The sequence below is a fragment of the Candoia aspera genome, chromosome 1, assembly GCF_035149785.1.
Source record: "Candoia aspera isolate rCanAsp1 chromosome 1, rCanAsp1.hap2, whole genome shotgun sequence".
Taxonomy (NCBI): domain Eukaryota; kingdom Metazoa; phylum Chordata; class Lepidosauria; order Squamata; family Boidae; genus Candoia; species Candoia aspera.
Genome location: NC_086153.1, coordinates 135110633 through 135134734, shown reverse-complemented (window position 1 = coordinate 135134734; position 24102 = coordinate 135110633). Strand labels below are relative to the sequence as shown.

The following is a 24102-nucleotide window of genomic DNA, read 5'->3' as shown; positions in this document are numbered from 1 at the left end:
ATGTTCAAGCAGAGGCTAAATAGCAACCTTTGGGGTTTTATTTAATTTAGATCCCTTCAGTGAACAGAAGATTTAATTTACAGTCTAAATGGCCTCTCCCAAATTTATAATTCTGTGTGGTGAACACGCATGCACATAAGAACTGCACCTAGAAATCATGGCCTCAGATATATTCCTACTCATCTCAAGAATTTGTAAATAGAAAAGTGCTTCCTAAAAATAAGGCATTACACTGGAAAAATGAACAAAGTAGGAAGAGTGGACATCTAGAGATTGCAAAACAGGTTGGGGGAGCACAATCCAGAGGTACCACTTCTTCAAGTTAAAGACGAGCCTATTTAGTACATCATTCTCATGGAATATATTCTTTCTTGTCTCCATTAGTCTAGCATTTATAGGTGGCTTGCTGAAACTTGTAACCTTCTGTCTCAGCATGCCCTGATTAAGAATAATAAAATTCACTTTACATCAAAGCAAAAACTAGCTTGCTTTTTCACATGATGTTCAAAAGAAAAATCTTGTGCAACATGTTCTTTATTTTACCTTTGTCAACCTGACTCCTTCAAATAATGAACAAGGCAGGAAGATGTCTACAATTTAGGGCAATGTTAGCACAATTTAAGAAGACCAAAGGAAATAAATACAAGCATACATTGTCCTCAACAATACAACTTTACTTCTTAAGCAATCAGAAGTAATTATGTCAGAATAATGTATTAACTTTCAGTAAGAGTCCTTTTTCTTTAAGCAGCCTCTAGGGATTTGGCTATTCTTCAGAGACCACACTTAATGAACAGTGGTTTCCAGCCATTCTGAGGTAGAAAAACTGTAGTGGATACCCCAAAGGAGGCATAAAGTCCAGCTCCTGAGAACTCCCTCCTCAGTCTCCATGTGTGATGTAGCCCCATTAGCTTTGCAACTTCTGAACTCCCAGAAAGGTTGGTTGGTTGGCTGGTTGTTTATTTATTTGATTTCTATAGCCACCCATCTCAACAAGTGACTCTGGGCAGCATACAATCACAAAAACATAAAACAATTAAAACAATATAAATGTTGCTGTTGGCTACTAAAAGACTGCCTACTCTCTGATTAGTATAAATGGTATTTTTTTTTCCAAAGTTGCTAACAATTACTTTAGGGAGATTCTACACACAACATATTTCCTAGTTAATTTTATGTGGTATTTTATACAACTTCCTTGTGATACAGCTAAGTCCATCACCAAATTGCCCTTCTACTTTACAGGGTTGCTTCAGGAAGGATAAGAAATTGTGATGGAATGTGAGGGTGGCCTTGGAGGACAGACGGAAGAGATGCTGCCTAGGGAACAATCAGATAAAAGGAAAGGAAGTCCATGAGAGGGTAACAGTCTAAAGAAGAAATTTAGGAAAGATCTGCCCTGTCTTGAAAGATTATGTTAATGTAGCCTTACAATAAAGTAGAATTAGTTCATCTAGTCATGTTTTCTGTCTGGAAGGGCTGACATCAATCTTGCAAGTCTGAAAGTACAAACCTCCCACCCTCCCAATTTATCGCTTGAGTGGCCTTCCTTAAGTTTCTTCTTTAAACTGTTACTCTCTTGTGGACTTCCTTTCCTTTCATCTGATTGTTTCCTAGGTAGCATTTCTTCCCTCTGTTTTCCAAGGTCGCCCTCACACTCCATCACAAAAATTCCCACTGCACAAGCAGAATTTGGTCTATACAACATTAGATTTCATCACACACATACAAACACACACACACGCTTGTATGGTGAATGAAAACTGCAATTGTCTATTCTAAAAATGAACTGACATGCAGAGATGTAAAGCATACCTACTAATTTTTCAGGCTACTTGGGTGATCAGGCAGCTTGTAAAATATAAAAGAATCTCCTCCTATAGATTTGTACTCCTTTCAAACCTAAGAATTTTTGGAAATTTAATTTATGCTCATTAGCTTTAAAAAATAAGTGAAAATAATTGGGGCTGTAAAAGAATGTTGATCAATTTATGCTAACAGAAAATAACATATACAAAGGGAACTCCTGTTGAAAGCAGTGAGATGTTTATATTTGACTTTGTTTAATTGCCTATAAAATTGGAACTCCACAGTTTGAAATTTGGAAAACTGGAATATCTTAGAAGAGTAAGTAATACAATGTCATGTAAATGTAAAACATGAAAGATACGGGACAAAAATAGCTTTTTGGTCTTCAATCTGAAATCAATGGAAAATGCATATGACAGAACTAAATGGATGAATAATAAACCAAATGAGGTGGATGGAGAAATTAAGTACTTTTTATCCTTGAAATATTTGACTTGTTGCAATATACTGTATATCGACATGTAATGACTGTGTTTACATCAAACATTGCTTATGCAAATAAATAATTTACCTGCTTGGTCTTTAAATATTTTTGATATAACAACAGGCACTTTGTGCTCAGCACCACCCTGAAAGAGATAGTAAAAAGAAAATTTGTTTTATATACTGTATGTTACAAAATAATATAATTATAAAATTATGCATACCTTTATACTTAAGCCCAAGCCACCAACTGCTTGTCTACGAAGTTTAACGGTTCTGTGCTTTAAAAAATGGTAGAAAAAATAAATTTAGGTGAAAATACAATATTAGATGTATGCATATTAAATTTATTTATATACTTTATTTTATTCAAATAATTGCTCTAGAAAGTCAAAAGGAAGGAAATATGGTATTTAATCTATACCAGTCTTAGTATCACAAAATAAGTTTCCTGTGTTATTGATGGGATAGCATGCTGGTGTGCAAGCTAGTCTAGAGATTCTAATTTGAGCATGGTTGATGTAAAACTGGACTTCCGTTATGCCTTTAGCACATTGGCAAAAGCATCCAAAACTGACTGGTGTCATGTTCTTCCATTTAGCAGGGAATCTGCATGTGGCACAAGTATGACTATGGGCAACAATCTAGTCTATTCTTCCTCTATCTTACTAAAAAACATTATGTGAAAGCCTCTGTGGACAAAAAACCATGAAGGGTGAAGGTGGTCAAGATATATGGATTCCTTTGGTAACAATCATGGCTGATTTTTTAACCTGCTTTTTGTTTTTATTGTTTTTATGATGTTTGGTTTTATGCTGTGGTAGGCTGGAGCTGGTTTGTACTGGCGCATGAATGCCAACTGTTAAATTTCAGGGAATTTTGCAAGCCAGTTGCCAGCAGAGCTGTACTACTGAACAATGCCTAGTCTGCTGATCAGCTGTTCTGGGGCTAGCACCATGACAGCAGCAATGAAACCAGCAGAGCCAGTTCTTAAACATTTACCAGCACATCACTGGTTTTATTCAACTGTTGTGAGCCACCCAGAGCCATGTTTTTTAACATGGGTGGCCATATAAGTCTGAGAGAAAGAGAGAAAGAGAGAGAGAGAATTGTGATATAAGAAGAGTAAATAGTAAAGAATATCACTGAATGAAAGGAAAGTAAAAATAGATATATTGTGTATATGTGAAATGAAGAGATGGAGGAAGGAGGTAATAGATCTGAATGAAAGTGATCTGATTTTGCAGAATGGAGTTAATAAATAAAGGCAGAAGAGTGAAGAGATTTAATTATGAAATTTGTCAGAAAGTATGAACTGTTATCATCTAGATGGTTGTGCATGCTTATGAAAATAGGAATTTATACATTGGTGAGAGTTTTGTGTTATGCTCCAGTGAGTGGTGAAAATGAAAGAACCAGGGATGAGATTTTTCGGGAAAAAAAAGTGCAATGCTCAAAATCTACCAGGTGACATGAATAGATGCATGTGGGGGGGGGGGCAAGACAAGAGAGCATGGAAGATTTGGCCATTCAGAAACCCAAGAATGAAGGGGAATATTGACTGTTTGGTAATTATCTGCTTAGAAAAAATATATGTTTAAGCATAAAATCTACTCATGCATAGGCATGGAAAAGGAAAGAACAGAAAAGCATAGCTGATTTTATTGTTTATTATGAAATATACAGTTTATGTATCTTAATAAATTTACTAATGTATTAATTTATGAGAAAAATAGTAAAAGATACAAAAATGAAAGGTTCTGAATGAGGAATAGACCATTATTAAGGTGTGTCAAGACTGTTTTTTTGCGGGGGCTGGGGGAAAACATTTGGAAGAAAACGAAAGAAGTGAAAGAACTTAGAACAAAAGTAAAATGACTGCAGGAAGAGAAACTGAAAGTATCAAGAAGTTTGGGAAAACAGATCTCTCTCCCAAAAGAAAGTGGAGGCAAGGAAAAAAAGCATCTGTACAGAATTTAGCTCCATAAAAGAATCAGGCCAGAACCTTTTCGCCACAAAGAGAATCTCAGGAAAGCTGTCCTGGTGCTTTGGGTACTCAACATCTCCTGGTTAGCCAGTACTTTGTTTTGCTTGTAAAAACGTATTATAAAATGTGAGGCATGAGATATTAAACTAGGTACTTAACGCATGTGATCTACTCATCAGCTGTCCACTTGTGTGTCCTTGGTCTTTTAATGGAAACCACAATCTTGACCTTATAATAATTAAGTACAAGTTGGGCATTGAGACAGCAGTCTGCCATTTCTTCCCCTAATAATTTCCACTACACTCCATTTTCATGCAGTATTTAATCCATTAGTAGCTTATTTGCTACTCACCAATCGTCTTATGACTCCCAGCCCTTTGCATTTTAGTTTAAAGCCCTCCTAATCAGGTTGGCCAGCTTTGGTCCAAATATGCACTTTGTGTTTGGATGGTTCTTTGTACCCTTAATTTTTTTTCTTAGTATTTTTTCTTATTTTTTAACAGAGTTTGGTTATTTTATTTGTATCTTAACCCTTTGTAACTTAACTCTTTTATTGTAACACAGGAATATAAATCTCGGACTCCTGGTGGATTGAAGTGGTATGTAAGCTCATCAATAAACAAATAAAGAAAATGTATGCTGTTCTGTTGTTTGTTTATTGTATTCATAGTTAAATGTATAAGAAATACTTGTGATGACATTAGAGGTGTGTGGGTTTGGCAAATTTTGTATGCAAGCAATACAGTGTAGTTAGTTTGGCAAATTTTGTCAATGGAGCTCTCTCAATGGAGAGAGCATTTCTCTATTCACAAAGTTGAATGGGAGCTTAATATAGATATTTAATGTCAGAGACATTAAATATGATACGCCAAGCACATGTCTCATTAAAAAGAAAGAGTTGTGATATGCATACTGCAGTAACACAGATGCATGAATCTGATTAATACATTTTCTTTTAAATATTCTTCTTGGCCTTCAATAAACTGTTGAAGGATTAAAAATAAGATATTGTTTCCAATGAATATTTGTACTTGAGTCTGTCTGCTTGCAATCTTTTACACACTGGATTTAAGGTTTCAGTTTAGAATCAGCCTTTCCCACTTCCAGCTGATTGTTCTCTAATGAACTGGTTTTCTTTTCATTTAATCCATTTCTTATGCCTTATTTGTTAGTATTTTTTGAAGAGAGTATGTGAGGTAAAAATCTTTATGGACTTTTCCCATACAATCTAGTTCATATTTAATAGCACCTTGCATTTTTGACACTTTATTCATGCTCAGCTTTCTTGATATTTGACATAATAACAGAAGATGACGTGGCTCATTTTATCTATTGACATTAAATGTATAGTCATGCAATTTAGCAACAATCTGAGCACAGTTCTATCCACAATACCATTTCTCATCACTAAGAACAGACACTGTTGGATAGTTCAAGGTTAATAAATACTGTTGTTATTATTATCATACTTATATTGCTATTTTTTAGAAGTTTGTGTACCAGAATTGTTTTATTTTCCAAGAAACTTCCATAACTAACTAATTCTACAGAGGCTGAGTTTAATAGACTTCATACAATGTTATACAGGCGAACTTCCATTCACATAACTGGACAAGCCATTGCTCTCTTCCCTTTGTAGGACGTGTTAGATACAAAGGGGAAAAGGCAAAAGCTCTCCTGCCAACACACTGAAGCAGCACTGTAATCCATTCCATTGCATATGAAAAGAAACGGGCAAAATTGTCTTAGAAAAGTATTTCTTGGAAAAAAATTACATTTTGATTTTGTATTGACAAAGCAAGTACAACTTTGCAAAATCAGTCCCATGCCCTGTATTCACTTATAAAGACAAGAAACATATGGATATAATTATCTCTGTCAAAATAATGTGTTAGTCAACCTTTTTTCCAACATCAGACGTCTATGAAATCAGTGAGTTTTTCATAAAAAGCAAAGACCTTTATAAATCTCCTTTAAATCCCCTGTATTTTGATGCAATTTAGAGCAAACCAACTGTTACTTGAATCATGATTTTTATAACTAAGGAAAAATTTTTGAAGCACTGTTAAATATTACATTATGCAGTTCTACAATATAATTTTTTTTCCTCGGGACCCCTTCCCGCTTTTAAAAATTATGGAGGACCCCAAAACAGCTTTTGCTTGTATGGGTTAGATTTATCAATATTTACTATATTAAAAATTAAAATTGACACATTCACTGCTGCTACTGCTTCTCATGAGTGTTTGATGGGATTTTAATATGGTATTATTTTTTAACATAGGCTGACAAATAATTTTGATTTCGAGGACCCCTGAGAGGGTCTTGGGGGACCGCCAGGGCTCCTAGGACCACACTTTAAGAAATACTATTTTAGACTATTCAGCTGTAGATGGGAACCACAATGTATGAAGTCAGGTTGTCAGATCAGTCAGGTTGACCAGTCTTTGTGAGTATATACTGCCATGTGTCAATGTTTGAAAAGGTAGAATGGTTGTGTAGAGGGTGGAATTGGATTATAGCTGATGATATACCACTGTCACGTCCCAAAATCACCACACTCAGTTCTGAAGGTGCAGTCTGTTCCCTGCCATAGTAGAACTTGGAGCGTACACAAATACACTTTCCCTGCATATGTTTTGATTCATAAATGGAATAAAGATTAGACAAAATACATCTCATTCCCTACTCCCCACATTCTTTTTATATTGGAATTCAGCAAAGGGATTATATCTGTGTCTATATAACTAAATTAGACACACAAACGTAGTATTATTGCTTAAGCTTCATGGAAAAATGAAAGTAAATTATATACAGCTTTTGTGAATGCTAAACAGGAGCTTAATTCCTTTTGTGCACTTGAAACAGAATATTCAATGAATTATATATAGCAAAGATACTGGGAGCAAGTGGGAACAACTAGTAAATTAGAAGCCTTTTGGCAGAAACATTTTAAACAATATAATATTTTGTCTACTATTAGGCATGCCCAGTGTAATATATATAATGATTCTCTCTCTCTCATTTTCACTCTCAGCTGTATAATGCTAAGTCAAATGTAACTGAGGAAGAAACCAGGATGATCCCCACCCTCTTGCTCTTCTGAAAGCAGATAAAAACTTGTCTCTCCCAGACGGCCTTTGAGGATTAATTGTAACCAGAGGTACCATATAACTGCTAATTTACTTTTAGCCATTTTCTTAGTATTGAAATTGGAAATCAGGTTATGGATTTTATTGATTTTAACACTGTTTTGCACAGTTTTATACTTTATATTCTGTAAGCCGTCTAGACTCTGCTATGTTTCTCACAGTCTATATGCCAGAAATAAAACAGATTCCACCTGCAAACTTTCACATAGTTGGGCCTGTACAAGTATGCTTTTACATGTGCAAACTGCATTTCCTTTGAGTTACTAGAGGTGACTATGGCTGGGTTCATGCAGTGAACTTGGCCCTACCCCAGGTTAACAGAACCCAACTGCTATTTTCACATAAACATTATGCTGAGTATAGTGACAACAATATTTAATATAAAATAAATAGTATTTATATTTAGAGCTCATCCACTCTTTTTGAAATTGCTCCTGGACTTTTATTCTGGCAGCAATCTCATTGTTCTGAAAAATCAGGAAATGCCTAAATGAAAATGGGTCAATCCAACTTTACTAAAAATTACTTTCTCTAATCAGAAATATGCATGAATATAGCAGAAAGAAAGAGAAAAGAACTAAGAGATGAGTTATTATTTGTTAATGCATTTGTATAATGCTTTAGCACACCATAAGTAGCAAAAATTACAGTGACTTATATTATCGTTTACTCTGGTTTTGTCTAACGGCATTTCTGTGGCTTCCTACTCAGATACAGGTGGCACTGAAGGAGCTGAGTTTGTATTTTTGGAGTGGAGTTTGTTTGTTTGTTTGTTTAAGAGTATGACATATGATGGAAAGCAACATTAAAAATAAAACCTGACCAAAGGTATAGGCTAAGGCTGTTAGGGCCTTAAGGTATGTTGTATTCGTTCAGTCGCTTCCGACTCTTCGTGACTTCATGGACCAGCCCACGCCAGAGCTTCCTGTCGGTCGTCAACACCCCCGGCTCCCCCAGGGACGAGTCCGTCACCTCTAGAATATCATCTATCCATCTTGCCCTTGGTCGGCCCCTCTTCCTTTTGCCTTCCACTCTCCCTAGCATCAGCACCTTCTCCAGGGTGTCCTGTCTTCTTATTATGTGGCCAAAGTATTTCAGTTTTGCCTTTAATATCCTTCCCTCAAGTGAGCAGTCTGGCTTTATTTCCTGGAGGATGGACTGGTTTGATCTTCTTGCAGTCCAAGGCACTCTCAGAATTTTCCTCCAACACCACAGTTCAAAAGCATCGATCTTCCTTCTCTCAGCCTTCCTTATGGTCCAGCTCTCACAGCCATATGTTACTACGGGGAACACCATTGCTTTAACTATGCAGACCTTTGTTGTCAGTGTGATGTCTCTGCTCTTAACTATTTTATCAAGATTTGTCATTGCTCTTCTCCCAAGGATTAAGTGTCTTCTGATTTCCTGACTGCAGTCAGCATCTGCAGTAATCTTCGCACCTAGAAATACAAAGTCTTTCACTGCTTCTATATTTTCTCCCTCTATTTGCCAGTTATCAATCAAGCTGGTTGCCATAATCTTGGTTTTTTTGAGGTTTAGCTGCAAACCAGCTTTTGCACTTTCTTCTTTCACCTTCATCATAAGGCTCCTCAGTTCCTCTTCGCTTTCAGCCATCAAAGTGGTATCATCTGCATATCTGAGATTGTTAATGTTTCTTCCAGTGATTTTAACTCCAGCCTTGGATTCCTCAAGGCCAGCTTGTCGCATGATGTGTTCTGCGTACAAGTTGAATAGGTAGGGTGAGAGGATACAGCCCTGCCGTACTCCTTTCCCAATCTTAAACCAGTCTGTTGTTCCGTGGTCTGTTCTTACTGTTGCTACTTGGTCGTTACACAGATTCTTCAGGAGGCAGACAAGATGACTTGGTATCCCCATACCACTAAGAACTTGCCACAATTTGTTATGGTCCACACAGTCAAAGGCTTTAGAATAGTCAATAAGACAGAAATAGATGTTTTTTCTGAAACTCCCTGGCTTTTTCCATTATCCAGTGGATATTGGCAATTTGGTCCCTAGTTCCTCTGCCTTTTCTAAACCCAGCTTGTACATCTGGCAATTCTCGCTCCATGAATTGCTGAATACCTTGCAGGATCTTAAGCATTACCGTACTGGCATGTGAAATGAGTGCCACTGTTTGATAGTTTGAACATTCTTTAGTGTTTCCCTTTTTTGGTGTGGGGATATAAGTTGATTTTTTTTCGATCTGATGGCCATTCTTGTGTTTTCCAAATTTGCTGGCATATAGCATGCATTACCTTGACAGCATCATCTTGCAAGATTTTGAACAGTTCAGCTGGGATGCCGTCATCTCCTGCTGCCTTGTTATTAGCAATGCTTCTTAAGGCCCATTCAACCTCACTCTTCAGGATGTCTGGCTCTAGCTCACTGACCACACCGTCAAAGCTATCCCCAATATTGTTATCCTTCCTATACAGGTCTTCTGTATATTCTTGCCACCTTTTCTTGATCTCTTCTTCTTCTGTTAGGTCCTTGCCATCTTTGTTTTTGATCATACCCATTTTGGCCTGGAATTTACCTCCGATGTTTCTAATTTTCTGGAAGAGGTCTCTTGTCCTTCCTATTCTATTGTCTTCTTCCACTTCCGCACATTGCTTGTTTAAAAATAATTCGTTATCTCTTCTGGCTAACCTCTGGAAGTTTGCATTTAATTGGGCATATCTCCCCCTATCACTGTTGCCTTTTGCTTTCCTTCTTTCTTGGGCTACTTCTAGTGTCTCAGCAGACAGCCATTTTGCCTTCTTGGTTTTCTCTTTCTTTGGGATGTATTTTGTTGCCGCCTCCTGAACAATGTTGCGAACTTCTGTCCATAGTTCTTCCGGGACCCTATCTACTAAGACCAGTCCCTTAAACCTAGTCTTCACCTCCACTGCATATTCCTTAGGAATATTAGTGAGCTCATATCTAGCTGATCTGTGGGTCTTCCCTAATCTCTTTAGTTTGATCCTAAATTGTGCATGAAGAAGTTCGTGATCTGAACTACAGTCAGCTCCAGGTCTTGTTTTTACCGACTGTATAGATGTCCACCACCTTTGGCTGCAAAGGATGTAGTCAATCTGATTTCGGTGTTGTCCATCTGGGGAAGTCCATGTATAAAGCCGTCTCTTCGGTTGTTGGAAGAGAGTGTTTGTTATGCAGAGTGACTTGTCTTGGCAAAATTCTATCAGCCTATGTCCTGCTTCGTTTTGTTCTCCTAGGCCATGCTTACCTGTAATTTCAGGTGTCATTTGACTGCCCACCTTAGCATTCCAGTCTCCTGTGATGAAAATAACATCTCTTTTAGGCGTGTTGTCCAGTAGGTGCTGCAGATCCTCATAGAACTGCTCTACTTCAGCTTCTTCAGCATCTGTGGTTGGGGCGTATATTTGGATCACTGTGATGTTAGATGGCTTGCCCTGAATTCAAATTGAGATCATTCTATCATTTTTTTGGATTGTATCCAAGCACTGCTTTAGCCACTTTACTATTAATTATGAAGGCTACTCCATTTCTTCTGTGGTCCTCTTGTCCACAGTAGTAGATCTGGTGGTCATTTGATGTGAAGTGGCCCATTCCAGTCCATTTCAGTTCACTGACGCCCAAAATGTCTATCTTTAATCTTGACATCTCACCAATAACCACATCCAATTCGCCCTGGCTCATAGATCTTACATTCCAGGTTCCAATGGTGTGTTGATCCTTGGAACATCGGATTCGCTGTTCACCACCAGCACCGTCGGCTGCTAGCCGTCCTTTCGGCTTTGAGCTAGCTGCGTCATCACGTCTCGGGCTAGTTGAACTCATCCTCTGTTCCTCCCCAGTAGCATTTTGACCATCTTCCGACCTGGGGGTCTCATCTTCCGATGGTATACCAACATATCTCTGGTTGTACTGATCCATTTAGCTTTCATGGCAAGAATACTGGGGTGGGTTGCCATTACCTTCCCCAGGGATTGCATTTAGTCTGACCTCTCTGTCATGACCTTCTGTCATGCACTGCCTACCGCCGAGTAACACACAGACACTGGTTCAGATGAAGCAGGCTCTGGTTTATTCATAGCGTAATTACAGTTGTAGAAAAAAGCTGAGAGTGACAGGAGCGCGCCGGTGCGGGGTTTAAATATCCCGTGCCGGTCAGCGCCCCCTCACTCGAGGTTACGTCACCCCCCCTTTGTCCCACATGCTGTCTTGCCGGTAGGTGAGGGGTTGCGAGGCCCCGCTGGCGCTCCGGGATCGCCCATCATCGGTTTCCCTATTCATCCGGTGATTGCTGTCAGCTGGGCGATCTCCGTTGCGCTAGCGCTAACAGCTTGGGTGTGCCTCGCGATCCGCTTAGCCATTGTATCTTCTCCTTTCGTCTTTGTGAGTTGATGGCTGCTTATCTTGAGCCCCTTCCCCTGTTTCCTCGTTATTGTCATGTGTGCCATTGCGCTGATGTCTTCAGCTCAACGGCACTCATGACATACTGCCCCCTGTCCTAATAGTGCCCCCCCCCCGGCTTTCCGGTTTTTTTTTCAGGAGAGCTGTCAAAATGGTTTTTTTTTTTTTTTTTTGAATTTCCCGCCGGAGTGTTTTTTGCCCCTCCCTTCGTTCCGCTCTCTACCACGTGTCCCTCTAGGGTGTGTTCCCAGTGCGGATGCCCCGGTCACACCCTGGGCGTGCGCATGCTCTGACCACACCCTGCTTGTTTGGCTCAGTTCGCGAGGAGAGAGGCGTGGCTGGTCGGGTGCTTATCGGCTCCAGGTAGGGCCTTATTTTTATTCTAAGTGCGTCGCCTTTGTTATGTGTGCTCCTGGGCGTTGCCCCCAGGATGCACTGTACTTGATTGCCACTCCCCCGTGGGCCCCTGGGCAGGGGGAGGGTGCTGGCGACCGCTTGTCACTGCCTCGTGGGCCCGGGGCGGGGGGGGTGAGTCCCAGGGGGGGGAGGTCCACCCAAGTCGCAGGCTTGGGGGGGCCCTTTCCCTTGGGGCACGGTAGGCGGGGGGGCCCCGCGGGGTTTGCTTGTCTCGCCTTAGGCTTGTCGGGGTACGCCCGGTGAAAAGCCCGGGTCAGGTCAGGCGCGTTAACGTTGTGTGCCGCCACCCATTCTGGGTGGGGGAAGTGTTTCCACCTGACCAAATAGTGTAAAGTTCCCCGTTGCCTGCGGGAGTCGAGTATGTCCCTTACTTCAAAGTGATGTTGGCCGTCGATCATCACTGGTGAGGGCAGTGGCGTGCTTGGGTGCCATCGAGAGGTAGTTGCCGGTTTCAGGAGGCTGGTGTGGAATACCGGGTGGAGTCTCCGTAGGTTGTGTGGCAGGTCCAAGCGTATTGCCACCGGGTTCACTATCTGTGTGAATCGGAACGGCCCGATGTACTTAGGCCCCAGTTTTTTCGAGGGTTGGGGCGACTTTAGGAATTTGGTGGATAGGTAGACCATATCCCCAGCCTGGAACGTCGGTTGTTGGCGCCGGTGCTTGTCGGCCTGCTCTTTGTAGGCCGCCTGTGCTTCCTTCAGCGCTGCCGTGATTATTGGCCACGATTCCGCAATCTTCTGTCCCCAGTCACTAGCGTCCACCTGGGGTCCCGGGGGTTGTGGTAGCTCCGGTATGGGGACGAAGTCGCGCCCCGAGACTACCTCGAACGGAGTTTTCCCCGTGCTCGTGTGAACGGCGTTGTTGTATGCGACTTCGGCGAACGGGAGCAGTTCGGCCCAGTCGTCTTGATGGTAGTTGGTGTATGAGCGTATGAATTGTTCTAGGGTGGCATTGAGGACCTCTGTGGCTCCGTCCGTCTGGGGGTGCCAGGCAGTGGATAGGGCCTGTTGGGTCCCCGTCAGCTTTAGGAAGGCCCGCCAGAATTTAGAAGTGAATTGTGTGCCCCTGTCGGTCACCACACGTGCGGGACATCCGTGTAACCTGTACACGTGGATGAGGAAGAGTTTGGCTAGTTGTTGTGCGGACGGGACCGATGTGCAGGGGATGAAGTGGACCTGTTTCGAAAAATAGTCTTTCACCACCCAAATGGCCGTTTTCTTCTGGCTGGGTGGGAGGTCCACTATAAAATCCATGGAGATTTCCTCCCATGGGCGGGAGGGTTCTGCCACCTGTTGTAAAAGTCCCGAGGGCTTGCCTGGTGCCCGTTTGGCTCTGGCGCACGTTGGGCAGGACGCTACGTAGGCTTTCATGTCCCGTCTTAGCGCGGGCCACCAGAATTGACGCCTTGTTAGGTGCAGGGTCTTAAGGAACCCAAAGTGTCCCGCTTGCTTGGTGTCGTGGGATCTATGCAAGATCGCTTGGCGTTGCGAGTCCGGGACATAGATTCTGCCTTCCCCCCATGCCAGGTCCTGTGCCATCGTTACCTTGTCGGGGTTTGCCAGGAACCAGGGTTCGGTTTTGAGGGCGGCGGCGAGGTCCGTGCGTATCCCCCCTGGTAGTTGCGGTTGGCGTCGTCTGGGCACTGGTTGTCCCGCCGTCGGTTGCGCCTTAGAGTCGTGCTGCCTCCGAGCGCCGCTCCGGGTGGTCACAGCCATCCCCAGTTGGGAAGCGGATAGGACCGTCCCAATCGTGTCTGGGGCGGGCTCTTCGTCTTGGGGCAGTCGGGAAAGGGCGTCAGCCAGGAAGTTCTTTTTACCCGGCATGAACTTCAGCTGGAAGTTGAAGCGGCTGAAGAATTGGGCCCATCGGACCTGTTTTGGGCTGAGGCGTCTGGGCGTTCGGAGGGCCTCAAGGTTCCGGTGGTCGGTCCAGACCTCGAATGGTTGGGCGGCTCCTTCGAGTAGGTGTCTCCATGTTTCCAGCACCGATTTTACCGCGAAGGCTTCCTTCTCCCAGACGTGCCATCGCCTTTCTGTCTCGGAGAATTTCCTCGACAGGTAGGCGCCTGGTTTCAGGAGTCCTGTGGGGTCCTTTTGAAGTAGGATGGCCCCCAGGGAGAAGTCTGAGGCGTCGGCTTGGACCACGAATGGCCGTTCTGGGTCCGGGTGCGCGAGGATTGGCTCTGTGGTGAACAGCGCTTTCAACTTATTGAATGCGGTCTGGCACGCGGGAGTCCAATTCAATACTGTGCTCGGGTTCTTGGCGCGTCGGGTGTCCCCCACCCCTTTGGTTTTGAGGAGGTCCGTTAGGGGGAGGGCTATCTCCGCGAACCCCCGGGCGAATGACCTGTAAAAATTCGCGAAGCCGGGGAAGCTCTGGAGTTGGCGTCTGTTGCGGGGGCGTTCCCAGTTCAGCACCGCCTCAACTTTTGCGGGGTCCATTTCTATGCCGTCTCCGGAGATTCGGTACCCCAGGTAGTCTAGGCATGCTTTATGGAATTCGCACTTTGCGGGTTTGGCATAGAGCTGCGCCCTTCTGAGCTTATCGAGGACTTGTCTGACTAGGGTCACATGTTCCTCGTGCGTTTTGGTGTAGATAAGGACGTCGTCTATGTAGACGAGGACCCCTTTGAACAGGTGTTCATGCAGGACCTCATTGATGAGCTGCATAAACACCCCCGGGGCCCCCGCGAGTCCGAACGGCAGCACTTTGTACTGGAAGGCGCCTAGGGGGCAGTTGAACGCAGTTTTCCATTCGTCCCCCTCCCTGATTCGGATGTGGTAGTACGCCTCGCGAAGGTCTAGCTTGGAGAAGACCTTGCCCGTGGACAGGTGGGCAAGCATATCTTTTACCAGGGGTAAGGGGTATTTGTTGGACAGGGAAGCCGCGTTTAGGCCCCGGTAGTCGGTGCAGAGCCGTAGGGTGCCGTCTTTCTTCTCCCGGAATAAGACGGGGGCTCCGACCGGTGAGCATGCTGGCTCTATGAATCCCCTCTCTAGGTTTTTATCAATGAACTCCCGGAGGGTTGCCATCTCCTTCGGGGTCATCGAGTAGATCTTCGGTCTAGGTAAGGGGACCTCGGGCAGCAGGTCAATCCGACAGTCCGTCTTGCGGTGGGGGGGTAGTTGATCAGCTTCCACCTCTCCGAAGACCTTGGAGAAGTCAGCGTATTGTTCCGGTAGGTCTGCTGTGATAGCTGCGTTGTCCTGTGTAGCCGCCTCTGCTCGTCCCACAGTGGGGTTGGTTCTGCCCGCCGGAACTGGCGCCCGGTACTCGCCGTCGCCGAATGTGAAGGTGCGGGTCTCCCAGTCAATGCGCGGGTTGTTTGTCGCGAGCCATGGCATTCCCAAGACTGCAATGGGTCGTCCGATGTGGGTAACTACGAACGATGTGCGTTCGGTGTGAGTGCCCATTTGCAGGGTGACCGGCTCGGTCTGCATCGTGGCTGGTTTCCCTCCCGCTGTTGAGCCGTCCAGCTGGTGGAATGCCAGCGGCGTGGGGAGGGGGGAGCAGCGGAGGTCGAGTTTGGCGACTAAGTCGGGGTGGATGAGGTTTTTCGAGCACCCCGAGTCCACTAGTGCCGCGGCCGTGGTGACTCCGTTGCCGGCAGAGAGTTTGATTGCCGCCATTATAACGGAGCTTTCGCCGTTCCGTCGAGGTGGTCCGCGCTGCTGTCCCACCGCCTGCCTCGCAACGCGTTTCAGGGCAGGCGGGGAGCGTTTCCCGCCGGCTGGTCTGGGTCTACGGCGTCCTCTCCCCCCCAGTAGGCATCCCAGCCTTCCTCTGGTGTCGCTGTGGCTCCGGTCATTCGGCGGTGAGGGGGCGGCGGCGGGTTAGGTGGTTTGAGCCTAGTTTTCGGGGCGGGTTTAGGCACACTAGCCGGCGGTTGGTTGGCGAAGCAATCTGCCGTCTTGTGCCCCAGTTTTCCACACCTCCCGCAGGGCCCACGATTAAATTTCTTCCTTGAGTATGTGGGACCGGCCGTCCCCACGTGTGGCGCGGGTACCTTTTGGCAGGTGTTGGCCGTGTCTTCCGTCGTTGCCATGAGGAAGGTGCGGTGCGCGTGTTCTGCTTTCCCCGCGAGGTGGATCCAACCGTGTAGAGTCTCTGGGTCGTCGCGGTAGAGGGCCCATTGGAGTACGTCGCGGTTGAGCCCCCTTTTGAACATTTCCAGCAGGGTGGTCTCGGACCAGTCGTTGATCTTCCCTGCGAGGGCTTTGAACTCAAGGGCGTAGTCCGGGACAGTGCGTGCGCCCTGTTTGAGTCTTTGGAGTGCGCTTTTCGCCCTCACTTTGGCTAGTGGGTCCTCAAAGTAGCTCTTCATCTCGTTGATGAAGGCGTGGAAGTTGGCGAGGGCGGGGGAGCTGGACTCGTACAGTTGGACGTACCAGTCCGCCGCCCGGTCTTGTAGTTTGATCGCCACGGCTGCGATCTTGTCCGCTTCGGAGTCATAGGAGCGTCCGTGCCTCCCCATGAACTCCCTGGCATTCGTAATGAAGAACGACAGTTTCGCGGGGTTCCCATCAAAGAAGATGGGGAAGTCCTTTGGGGCCCGGGCGTTTTGTGAGCCCCCTCCTCTCACTTCCCGGCCTGTGGCGTCATCCGCCTGGGCCGTTTGTTGACCATCATCTGGCCCGTGGGAGTTCGGCGCCTCGCTCGGGGTGTGGACCTGTGCGGGGACGTCGTTGGGCGGCGCGGGGGACATCAACGATTGAAGCATGGTCCGGAGTTCCTTCAGTTGGGTCTCCATGGCCGCGAGTCTAGCTTGTGCGTCCCCGTCCACGACCCGCACCGCCGCTGGGGCCGGTTCCATCGGTGTGTCGGCGGGGGTGGGTCGCCGGTGGGGTTCAGGCACTCCCGTCCGTTGGCCCGCTTCCTCCGCCGTCGGCTGGGTTGCTTCTTCGTCCTCCCCCGTGCTTACCGCCATTGGGTTGCCGCTCCACGCCCGTGGCTGGGGTGCGATGTGGGGCGCGGGGTTCTCCGCTGGTCTCGGGAGGTATGTTGCTCCCTCCCGTGGCCGGGTTGCCTCCGTCGCCATCTCCCCTTGGGGTTGGAGCTGAGGCTCGGGTTGGGCCGGGTGGGCGTCCATGGCTCCGGGAGTCCGCGGTGCCTCTGGCCTCGATCGGTCCTCCTCTGCTTCTTGCCGTGCGGCTCGCCCCCCTTGTCCGCGTCGCGCCGGCCTCATCGTTCCTGGTCTTCTCGCCGTCTACTCCTCCCGCGGCTCGTTGTCATCCGGTGGGGCTCGGCGAGGCTGAGTTTGTGACTCTCAGCTTTATGTCATGCACTGCCTACCGCCGAGTAACACACAGACACTGGTTCAGATGAAGCAGGCTCTGGTTTATTCATAGCGTAGTTACAGTTGTAGAAAAAAGCTGAGAGTGACAGGAGCGCGCCGGTGCGGGGTTTAAATACCCCGCGCCGGTCAGCGCCCCCTCACTCGAGGTTACGTCACCCCCCCCTTTGTCCCACATGCTGTCTTGCCGGTAGGTGAGGGGTTGCGAGGCCCCGCTGGCGCTCCGGGATCGCCCATCATCGGTTTCCCTATTCATCCGGTGATTGCTGTCAGCTGGGCGATCTCCGTTGCGCTAGCGCTAACAGCTTGGGTGTGCCTCGCGATCCGCTTAGCCATTGTATCTTCTCCTTTCGTCTTTGTGAGTTGATGGCTGCTTATCTTGAGCCCCTTCCCGTTTCCTCGTTATTGTCATGTGTGCCATTGCGCTGATGTCTTCAGCTCAACGGCACTCATGACACCTTCCCGTCTTGGGTGGCCCTTCACGGTTTAGCTCAAGGCATCATTGAGGTGCTCAAGCTCCAGCACCATGACAAGGTAACGATCCTTTGCTGAAGCCTTAAGTTATAAAAATATGTAAATTAATATGCAAATCTAACTTAATTTTTTGGAACTTGAGATCTGATAGTCATAAGAAACTCCTTTTATCTTTCTGTTTTTCCTCCTTTTCTCTACCCAGTTTTCTTCTTCCCCATAAAGTTGCTAGAAAAGAACTTCTGATCAGTGACTAAATGGACTTTTAGCACAGGAATTCTCAATTAAGATAATATCATCGGAAATTAGGCCAAGGGCCTAATAATAACTGAGACATTTTCTCTGTGTATTTGTGTGTGTGTCTGTGTGCACATACACATTTATATGCTGGGTACTCCTGATTAGGTAATTCTTTTAATGGCATGGCACAATTATGTCATCATAATCCTGATGGCATAACTGGGCAAGGAAAAGTTAATTAACATTCCATCTTACTGTCAACAGGCAAGTTCATTAACATCTGTGAGGTCTAACCTAGGAAATGCAGGGCAGTTTCTGTACTATTGATTGCCTTTAGTTGCCTATGCTAAAGTATCGTTGTCTGTGACAACTGACGTTTGAAAGTCTTGAAGTGTAGAACTCTTGGGTAACCAAAAACTTTGTTTCTATATAAAAACAAGGTTGACATTTGAATGTTTATATTATTACAGATACAATTCTTTTCCCTATTTGCAGAATCAATCGAACAAGAAACCTTTTGGTGTCATTTGTGAATGGCCAGTCAATTCACCAGTTTTGGTTCTGCTACCCAATGCTAGTGGTACTACTTTATCAGGTTTCCCTTCAGTGAAGCAGAAGTGCAAGCCATTTATGAGGAAAGTACTGAAAAAGCAAAATGACCCATTTATATCACATTTAATCATTACCTACTTCTGTCTATGTGGTTGCTAAGAGTCGACACTGACTTGATTGCAGATGATCAATCACTTGTATCACCTCTAGCTCTAAAAGGGACAAAATAATAATACACTGCAGCTGGATTTAGTTCAACTCCCTTTTGGTGGAGGTGACTGAAGGAACAAAAATCCCTGCTCTTCAAACAATTTGAAGTCTTTTGTTGGGGGGAGGTGTGGAGTCTCTTGTGATACCTACATTTTTTCTCTATTAAGATAAATTAAAATTTAGCTAAAATTTTTTAGGGTTGTGAGGTTATACATTTCGTTACAGACTTTCTACTGTTTTCCCAACGATCCTGTGTTCTTTCTTCATGTTTTTAGATTTACTGATTAGTGGTTAATGTATTTTTTTTATTTTTATTAATTAGTAATTTTTCAAGATATAATTAATGTAGAATTTAAGACCAACAGAATACAAATCTAAGAAAGAAACAGGAAAAGCTAAACCGGTGCAAGAGTAAGCAAACAAGCTATGTATTGAACTAGGAATACAGAGATCCGGTTTCTAGTCCAGTGTCAGCCATGGAAGCTTACTGGGTGATTTTGCATTGGTCTTCTTCTTTCAGGCCAACTATCTCATAGGGTTATTGTGGGAAAAACTGGAGGAGGGATTCCTATGCATGCCACCTTGAGCTCCTGGAGGAAAGGCAAGATGTAAATCTAATAAACAGAACACAAGAGTGTTTATTTATGATTTAACAACCCATGATTTAAACAAAGCTTATTTAACGTATTTAGCATAATGTGTGAAAGCAGACTAGACTTATCCAAATGTGCTTTCATCAGAAATATCTTAATGTAACATTTAGCCTTAAACACTTCTCACATTTTTTTTAACATGTAAGATAAGGCTGTCTTCAAAATGGAATTCTATTGAGTTTTACAAATGGTAGACTGTAGAAAAACAATAAAATTTTCAGACAGTACTACTAGAAGGCAGGATACAAAACAATATAGTCAACTGGACACTTAAACTTAAAATACCTTCTTATCTTAACAACTTGATTTAAATTTACTTTTCTACTATCACATTTCTCCTCTCCTATTTCCTCATTTAGAGAGCCAGTTTGGTGTAGTGATTAAGGCACCAGGCTTGAAACTGGGAAACTGTGAGTTCTAGTCCCACCTTAGGCACGAAGCCAGCTGGGTGACCTTGGGCCAGTCACTTTCTCTCAGCCCTAGGAAGGAGGCAATTACAAACCACTTCTGAAAAACCTCGCCAAGAAAACTGCAGGGACTTGTCCAGGCAATCTCTGAGAATTGGACATGATACAACAGATTTTTAAAAAATCCTCATTTAACAGATAGATACTTCAGTTGACATCAATAATAAAAAAACCCGACTATTTTGGACCATGATAGCATAAGAAGCTGAAAGGAGAAAAGTGTTAGTGAAATTTCAGAGTGTTATACTGGAGAGGGAATTTTTCTAAACATGATATCAAAGATTGAAATGTGGGCATGGATCTGTATTTTTATACAGTAACCAGAAAATTTACAATTGGTCTCTTAAGGCTATGGGGATTATTTATGGATATTTGAACTATCACAAAATCTTGTAGAAAATCTGCCTAAACATGGAATTTGAACTATAGAATAGAGTCTGGCATGACCAAACTGTTCAAGGAAGTATGTTTTTCCAGTTACATATTAACATAAGCCTCTAAAATGTCTGTTTCTCAGAAATGTATGGTATTTCTTGAATTTGGATTTCTATAGTACCTTGTAGAAACTCTTCTTCTGATACCATTTCAAAACAAAGAAACAACCACTTACAGTATTGGCAATCAACTTGAGTCTAACTTACACACCAAAAGTTTCCAGTTCTTGCTCATTTGCTCAGAGCATTCATTCTCAAAGCTGAGAATGGAAGTTCCAGCCTGCAGAGGGTTTTGGACTACTACTTTGGAATGAGCTCAATGTAACAGAAATTAGTAGTAATATTGCCTGAATTTTGAGGTCTGAACTGTATTGCTGTAATATACAGGTTTTGAAATATTCTGTGCAGATCAGTCTATTTTTATTAATAATTTACACTTCCCTGCATAGTTTATACAAGCTAGCAACATTAATGACATGCTACCTTATTTTATCTGTTGGTAATAATCATTCCCTCTTGGCTAGATTATTGAACATACACACACCACACAAACATAAGTCATCTGCTGTGTCCTACTTTATGTCCCTCCTCCGTGATAGTTATTATTCCTTCAAAAGTTATGGAGGAAAAAACTTTAGTTATTTTTATTAATTGTACTTCTTTTAAAATAAGAAAAAAAAAAGTGGCTTCAGTGTATTTTTATAAGATTTTTCCCCCCCAGAAAAGGTCTGTGAGTGACTTTTTGTTTTGTCAGTATTGTAATAGAAAGTGCCTCTGGCCATGATGAAGACCCTACTTAGCCAGTCATAACAGATGGTGCAACAATTTGCATTCTAAATAGCTGTTTCAGATATATCATCTGTCTGCAACTCGATATAGTAGCTGAGTTTTTTCCTGGAATTATGTGGCTGACCCCTGCAGCTGCCAAGTGATCTTGGGAAAAGATAGGGCTGCTTTAAAGGGTTATAGACAGGTGCTATTTTCACCCTCCTACATGCTCTGAAGCACCCTTTCCAGACTGAATTCAAAGCATTGCACAGTGCTACTATTTTGGACCAAGGTAATAGGTTTCTCATATAATCAGATAATGGTTGATTCACCATGATAAGTTACATTTTTACTTTGATTAACAAACAAGTTAGGTAGAGTAGTGGATTTAAATAATTTATAGATAATAATCTTTACACACCTATGATCTTAAGCATGATCAACTCTCCCTCCACTTGCTTTTTAACTTTTTTGATCTGTAATCCTAGGCTCTGGATTAAGACTACCCATTCCTGAGATGCTCCAAAAGATTATGGAGAAGTAGCTCACGTTGTTCTCAGATCTTTACCTACAAACTACTGAAAGTTATGCATGCAAACCATAGACATAATCATTGTTCCAGAATTGCTATCCAGCAGTAGCCCAATTATATATTAATTATTGAAGCATGTATTTTCCTTGAATAATTTCCTCACCTCAGAACATAGTATAACTAACCTACTTGGTGGTAAAGCAGCCGATCCATTTTCAGGATACTTTTAAAGAGGGTAGTTCATCTTTCCTCTACGATTCTGAGACTTTGTAAGAGAAAATCTGACAAGCAAGAGAGTGGGTCATCTAAAAACAAGGACTCCTAATTGAAATATCTCAAAACTTTACAAAAGTTTTCATCACTCTGTGATTCTTTCTACTGGCAGTTGGAATCTTGCCAAATCATGGACAAAAATCCAGCAGAAGGAGCTTCTGAAGTAAAGGTTGTGTATCACCTGGCTGACCAACATTCATAACATCATGTTCAATATTTGATTTGGTGCTATGAAGCTGCACTGCTCCAAGGAAATAAGTAAAATAAGCTGAAAGAGGTAAACCTAACAGCAGGAAGGAGAATGGCAGGTGAAATACATGAAGTTATGAAAGCAAGAAAAAAAAGTGAGAAGAGGTTCATTTCCTACATAGCAAGAATCTGTTGAGTAAGAATAGAAAGGATAAGAAAGGCATCCTAGTAATGAAAGGAGAGGAAAAGGTAGGTTAGGTCATGAAGGGAAAGAGACAGCACTACACAGAATGAAAATAACTGTTAATGAAATAACAGTTGAACAAAAACTTTGTGGGCTTTTTATTATAAAGGAGATAACTTTCAAAGTCATGGCTGTTTCTTTCCCCCCTGCTTTCTGTTGCTCTTTTCTTCCATTCTTCTACAATACCAGCTGAGTTGCTGGAACTATGGGTGTCATTAGATCATGTTCAAACAGACAATTCACCAGTCATTCTTGCATTGCATCAGCCAACCCGCCCTGCATGCTATAGCTTTCCAGGAAAGGAGGGGTGGATGTAGGCCATCAGCAAATTACTCACAACTCCAGTACAGTTTACTGATAAACAAACCATTAATGGGCAAAGCCGTAACTTAGGCACAAAACACAGACAGCAAACTCAGGCAGAAGCCTTGGAGGCATCGACATGGCTCAAGCCAAGAGTTTAAATGGTGAACTCTTGGGCAAATCTCCTATAGTAATACCCCAAATATGTTTTCATAGTTATCTCTGCATGCAGACATAACAGAGACTACTTACAGTAGACAGCCTTAAGCTCATAAAATACCATAAATTCGCAAATGAAAGTTACCAATCCAAAACCAGGAAGAAGTGATGATAGTATATAATGTTTTCCTCTTACCCCCAGCTAAAGTGAATAAGGTTATGCATATTTTGGTGTGGGATTATATTTTACTGAAACTTAACTCTTACAATTTATAAATTGGTATGTGATATCAACGCTTGGTAATTGCTATGTTGTGCATTATTTCCTTATTTACTTTCTTGGAGTACTGAATGATTCTTTTTGTTAAATTCGCATTTAAAAAGTAGTTAAAATTCTTTCTGCTCTTTAATGAAATTTGTCTCATGACGTTTATTAAAGTATTAAATGTTTCATACACTGAAGAAGTAGAAACAAAAGCCCATTAGGTGCCCCAGTAAGCATCTTTCCTGAAGCATATTGTCTGCTGTGTGACTTATCCACAGAATACCCTGGTCCTCAGGAATTACTTCAAAGTGAGAACTCAGGTGTATTCTTAGGCCTTAACCTGACATAGGAAATGAAGTTTTCTCCAACACAATTGATATTGTTTAGTTCTTCGAATGTAAGCATGTGGATATTTGTGCATTTCCATTATGAAAAATGTGGAGTATCTTGGAGTGCTTTGGGGTTTAAAATATTAAAAAGAAAGAGTCAAATACAAAAGTGTTTAGGCACAGTGGGAACAGAATTTGTTTTCACAGAATAATTAGAAATAATTCTGCCTATCTGGTTTATCCTTGGATATAAGCGGGTAAAAGGGATAGAAACTGTTTTAAAACAGCCCCATAGTTGTTGCATTATTCTAAAAAAAAGGTCAACATTTCTTCTAGTTTTCCCATTTCCACTAAGATTTAGAAGGAAAATCATATACAGTATACTGTAGCTAGAAAATACTTCTGAAGACATACTCATCTCATTTGGCAAAAGAAATATATTATTAACTTGTTTTAAGCATAACAAGAGGATTTATGAGGATGAGAATATCAACA

The 24102-nt window shown here is 43.1% G+C and overlaps 1 protein-coding gene across 1 annotated transcript in view; it reads right to left on the bottom strand.

The window, feature by feature from the left end:
* The window catches only part of SNTG2 (syntrophin gamma 2), a 196835-nt gene that overhangs the window by 150091 nt on the left and 22642 nt on the right, over positions 1–24102 (bottom strand). Inside the window, exons 3-4 of the mRNA XM_063298804.1 lie at positions 2517–2573; positions 2381–2438 (exon numbers count right to left, since the gene is read on the bottom strand). Coding sequence (XP_063154874.1) covers positions 2381–2438; positions 2517–2573 — 115 coding nt within the window. The remainder of the gene's footprint in view (positions 1–2380; positions 2439–2516; positions 2574–24102) is intronic.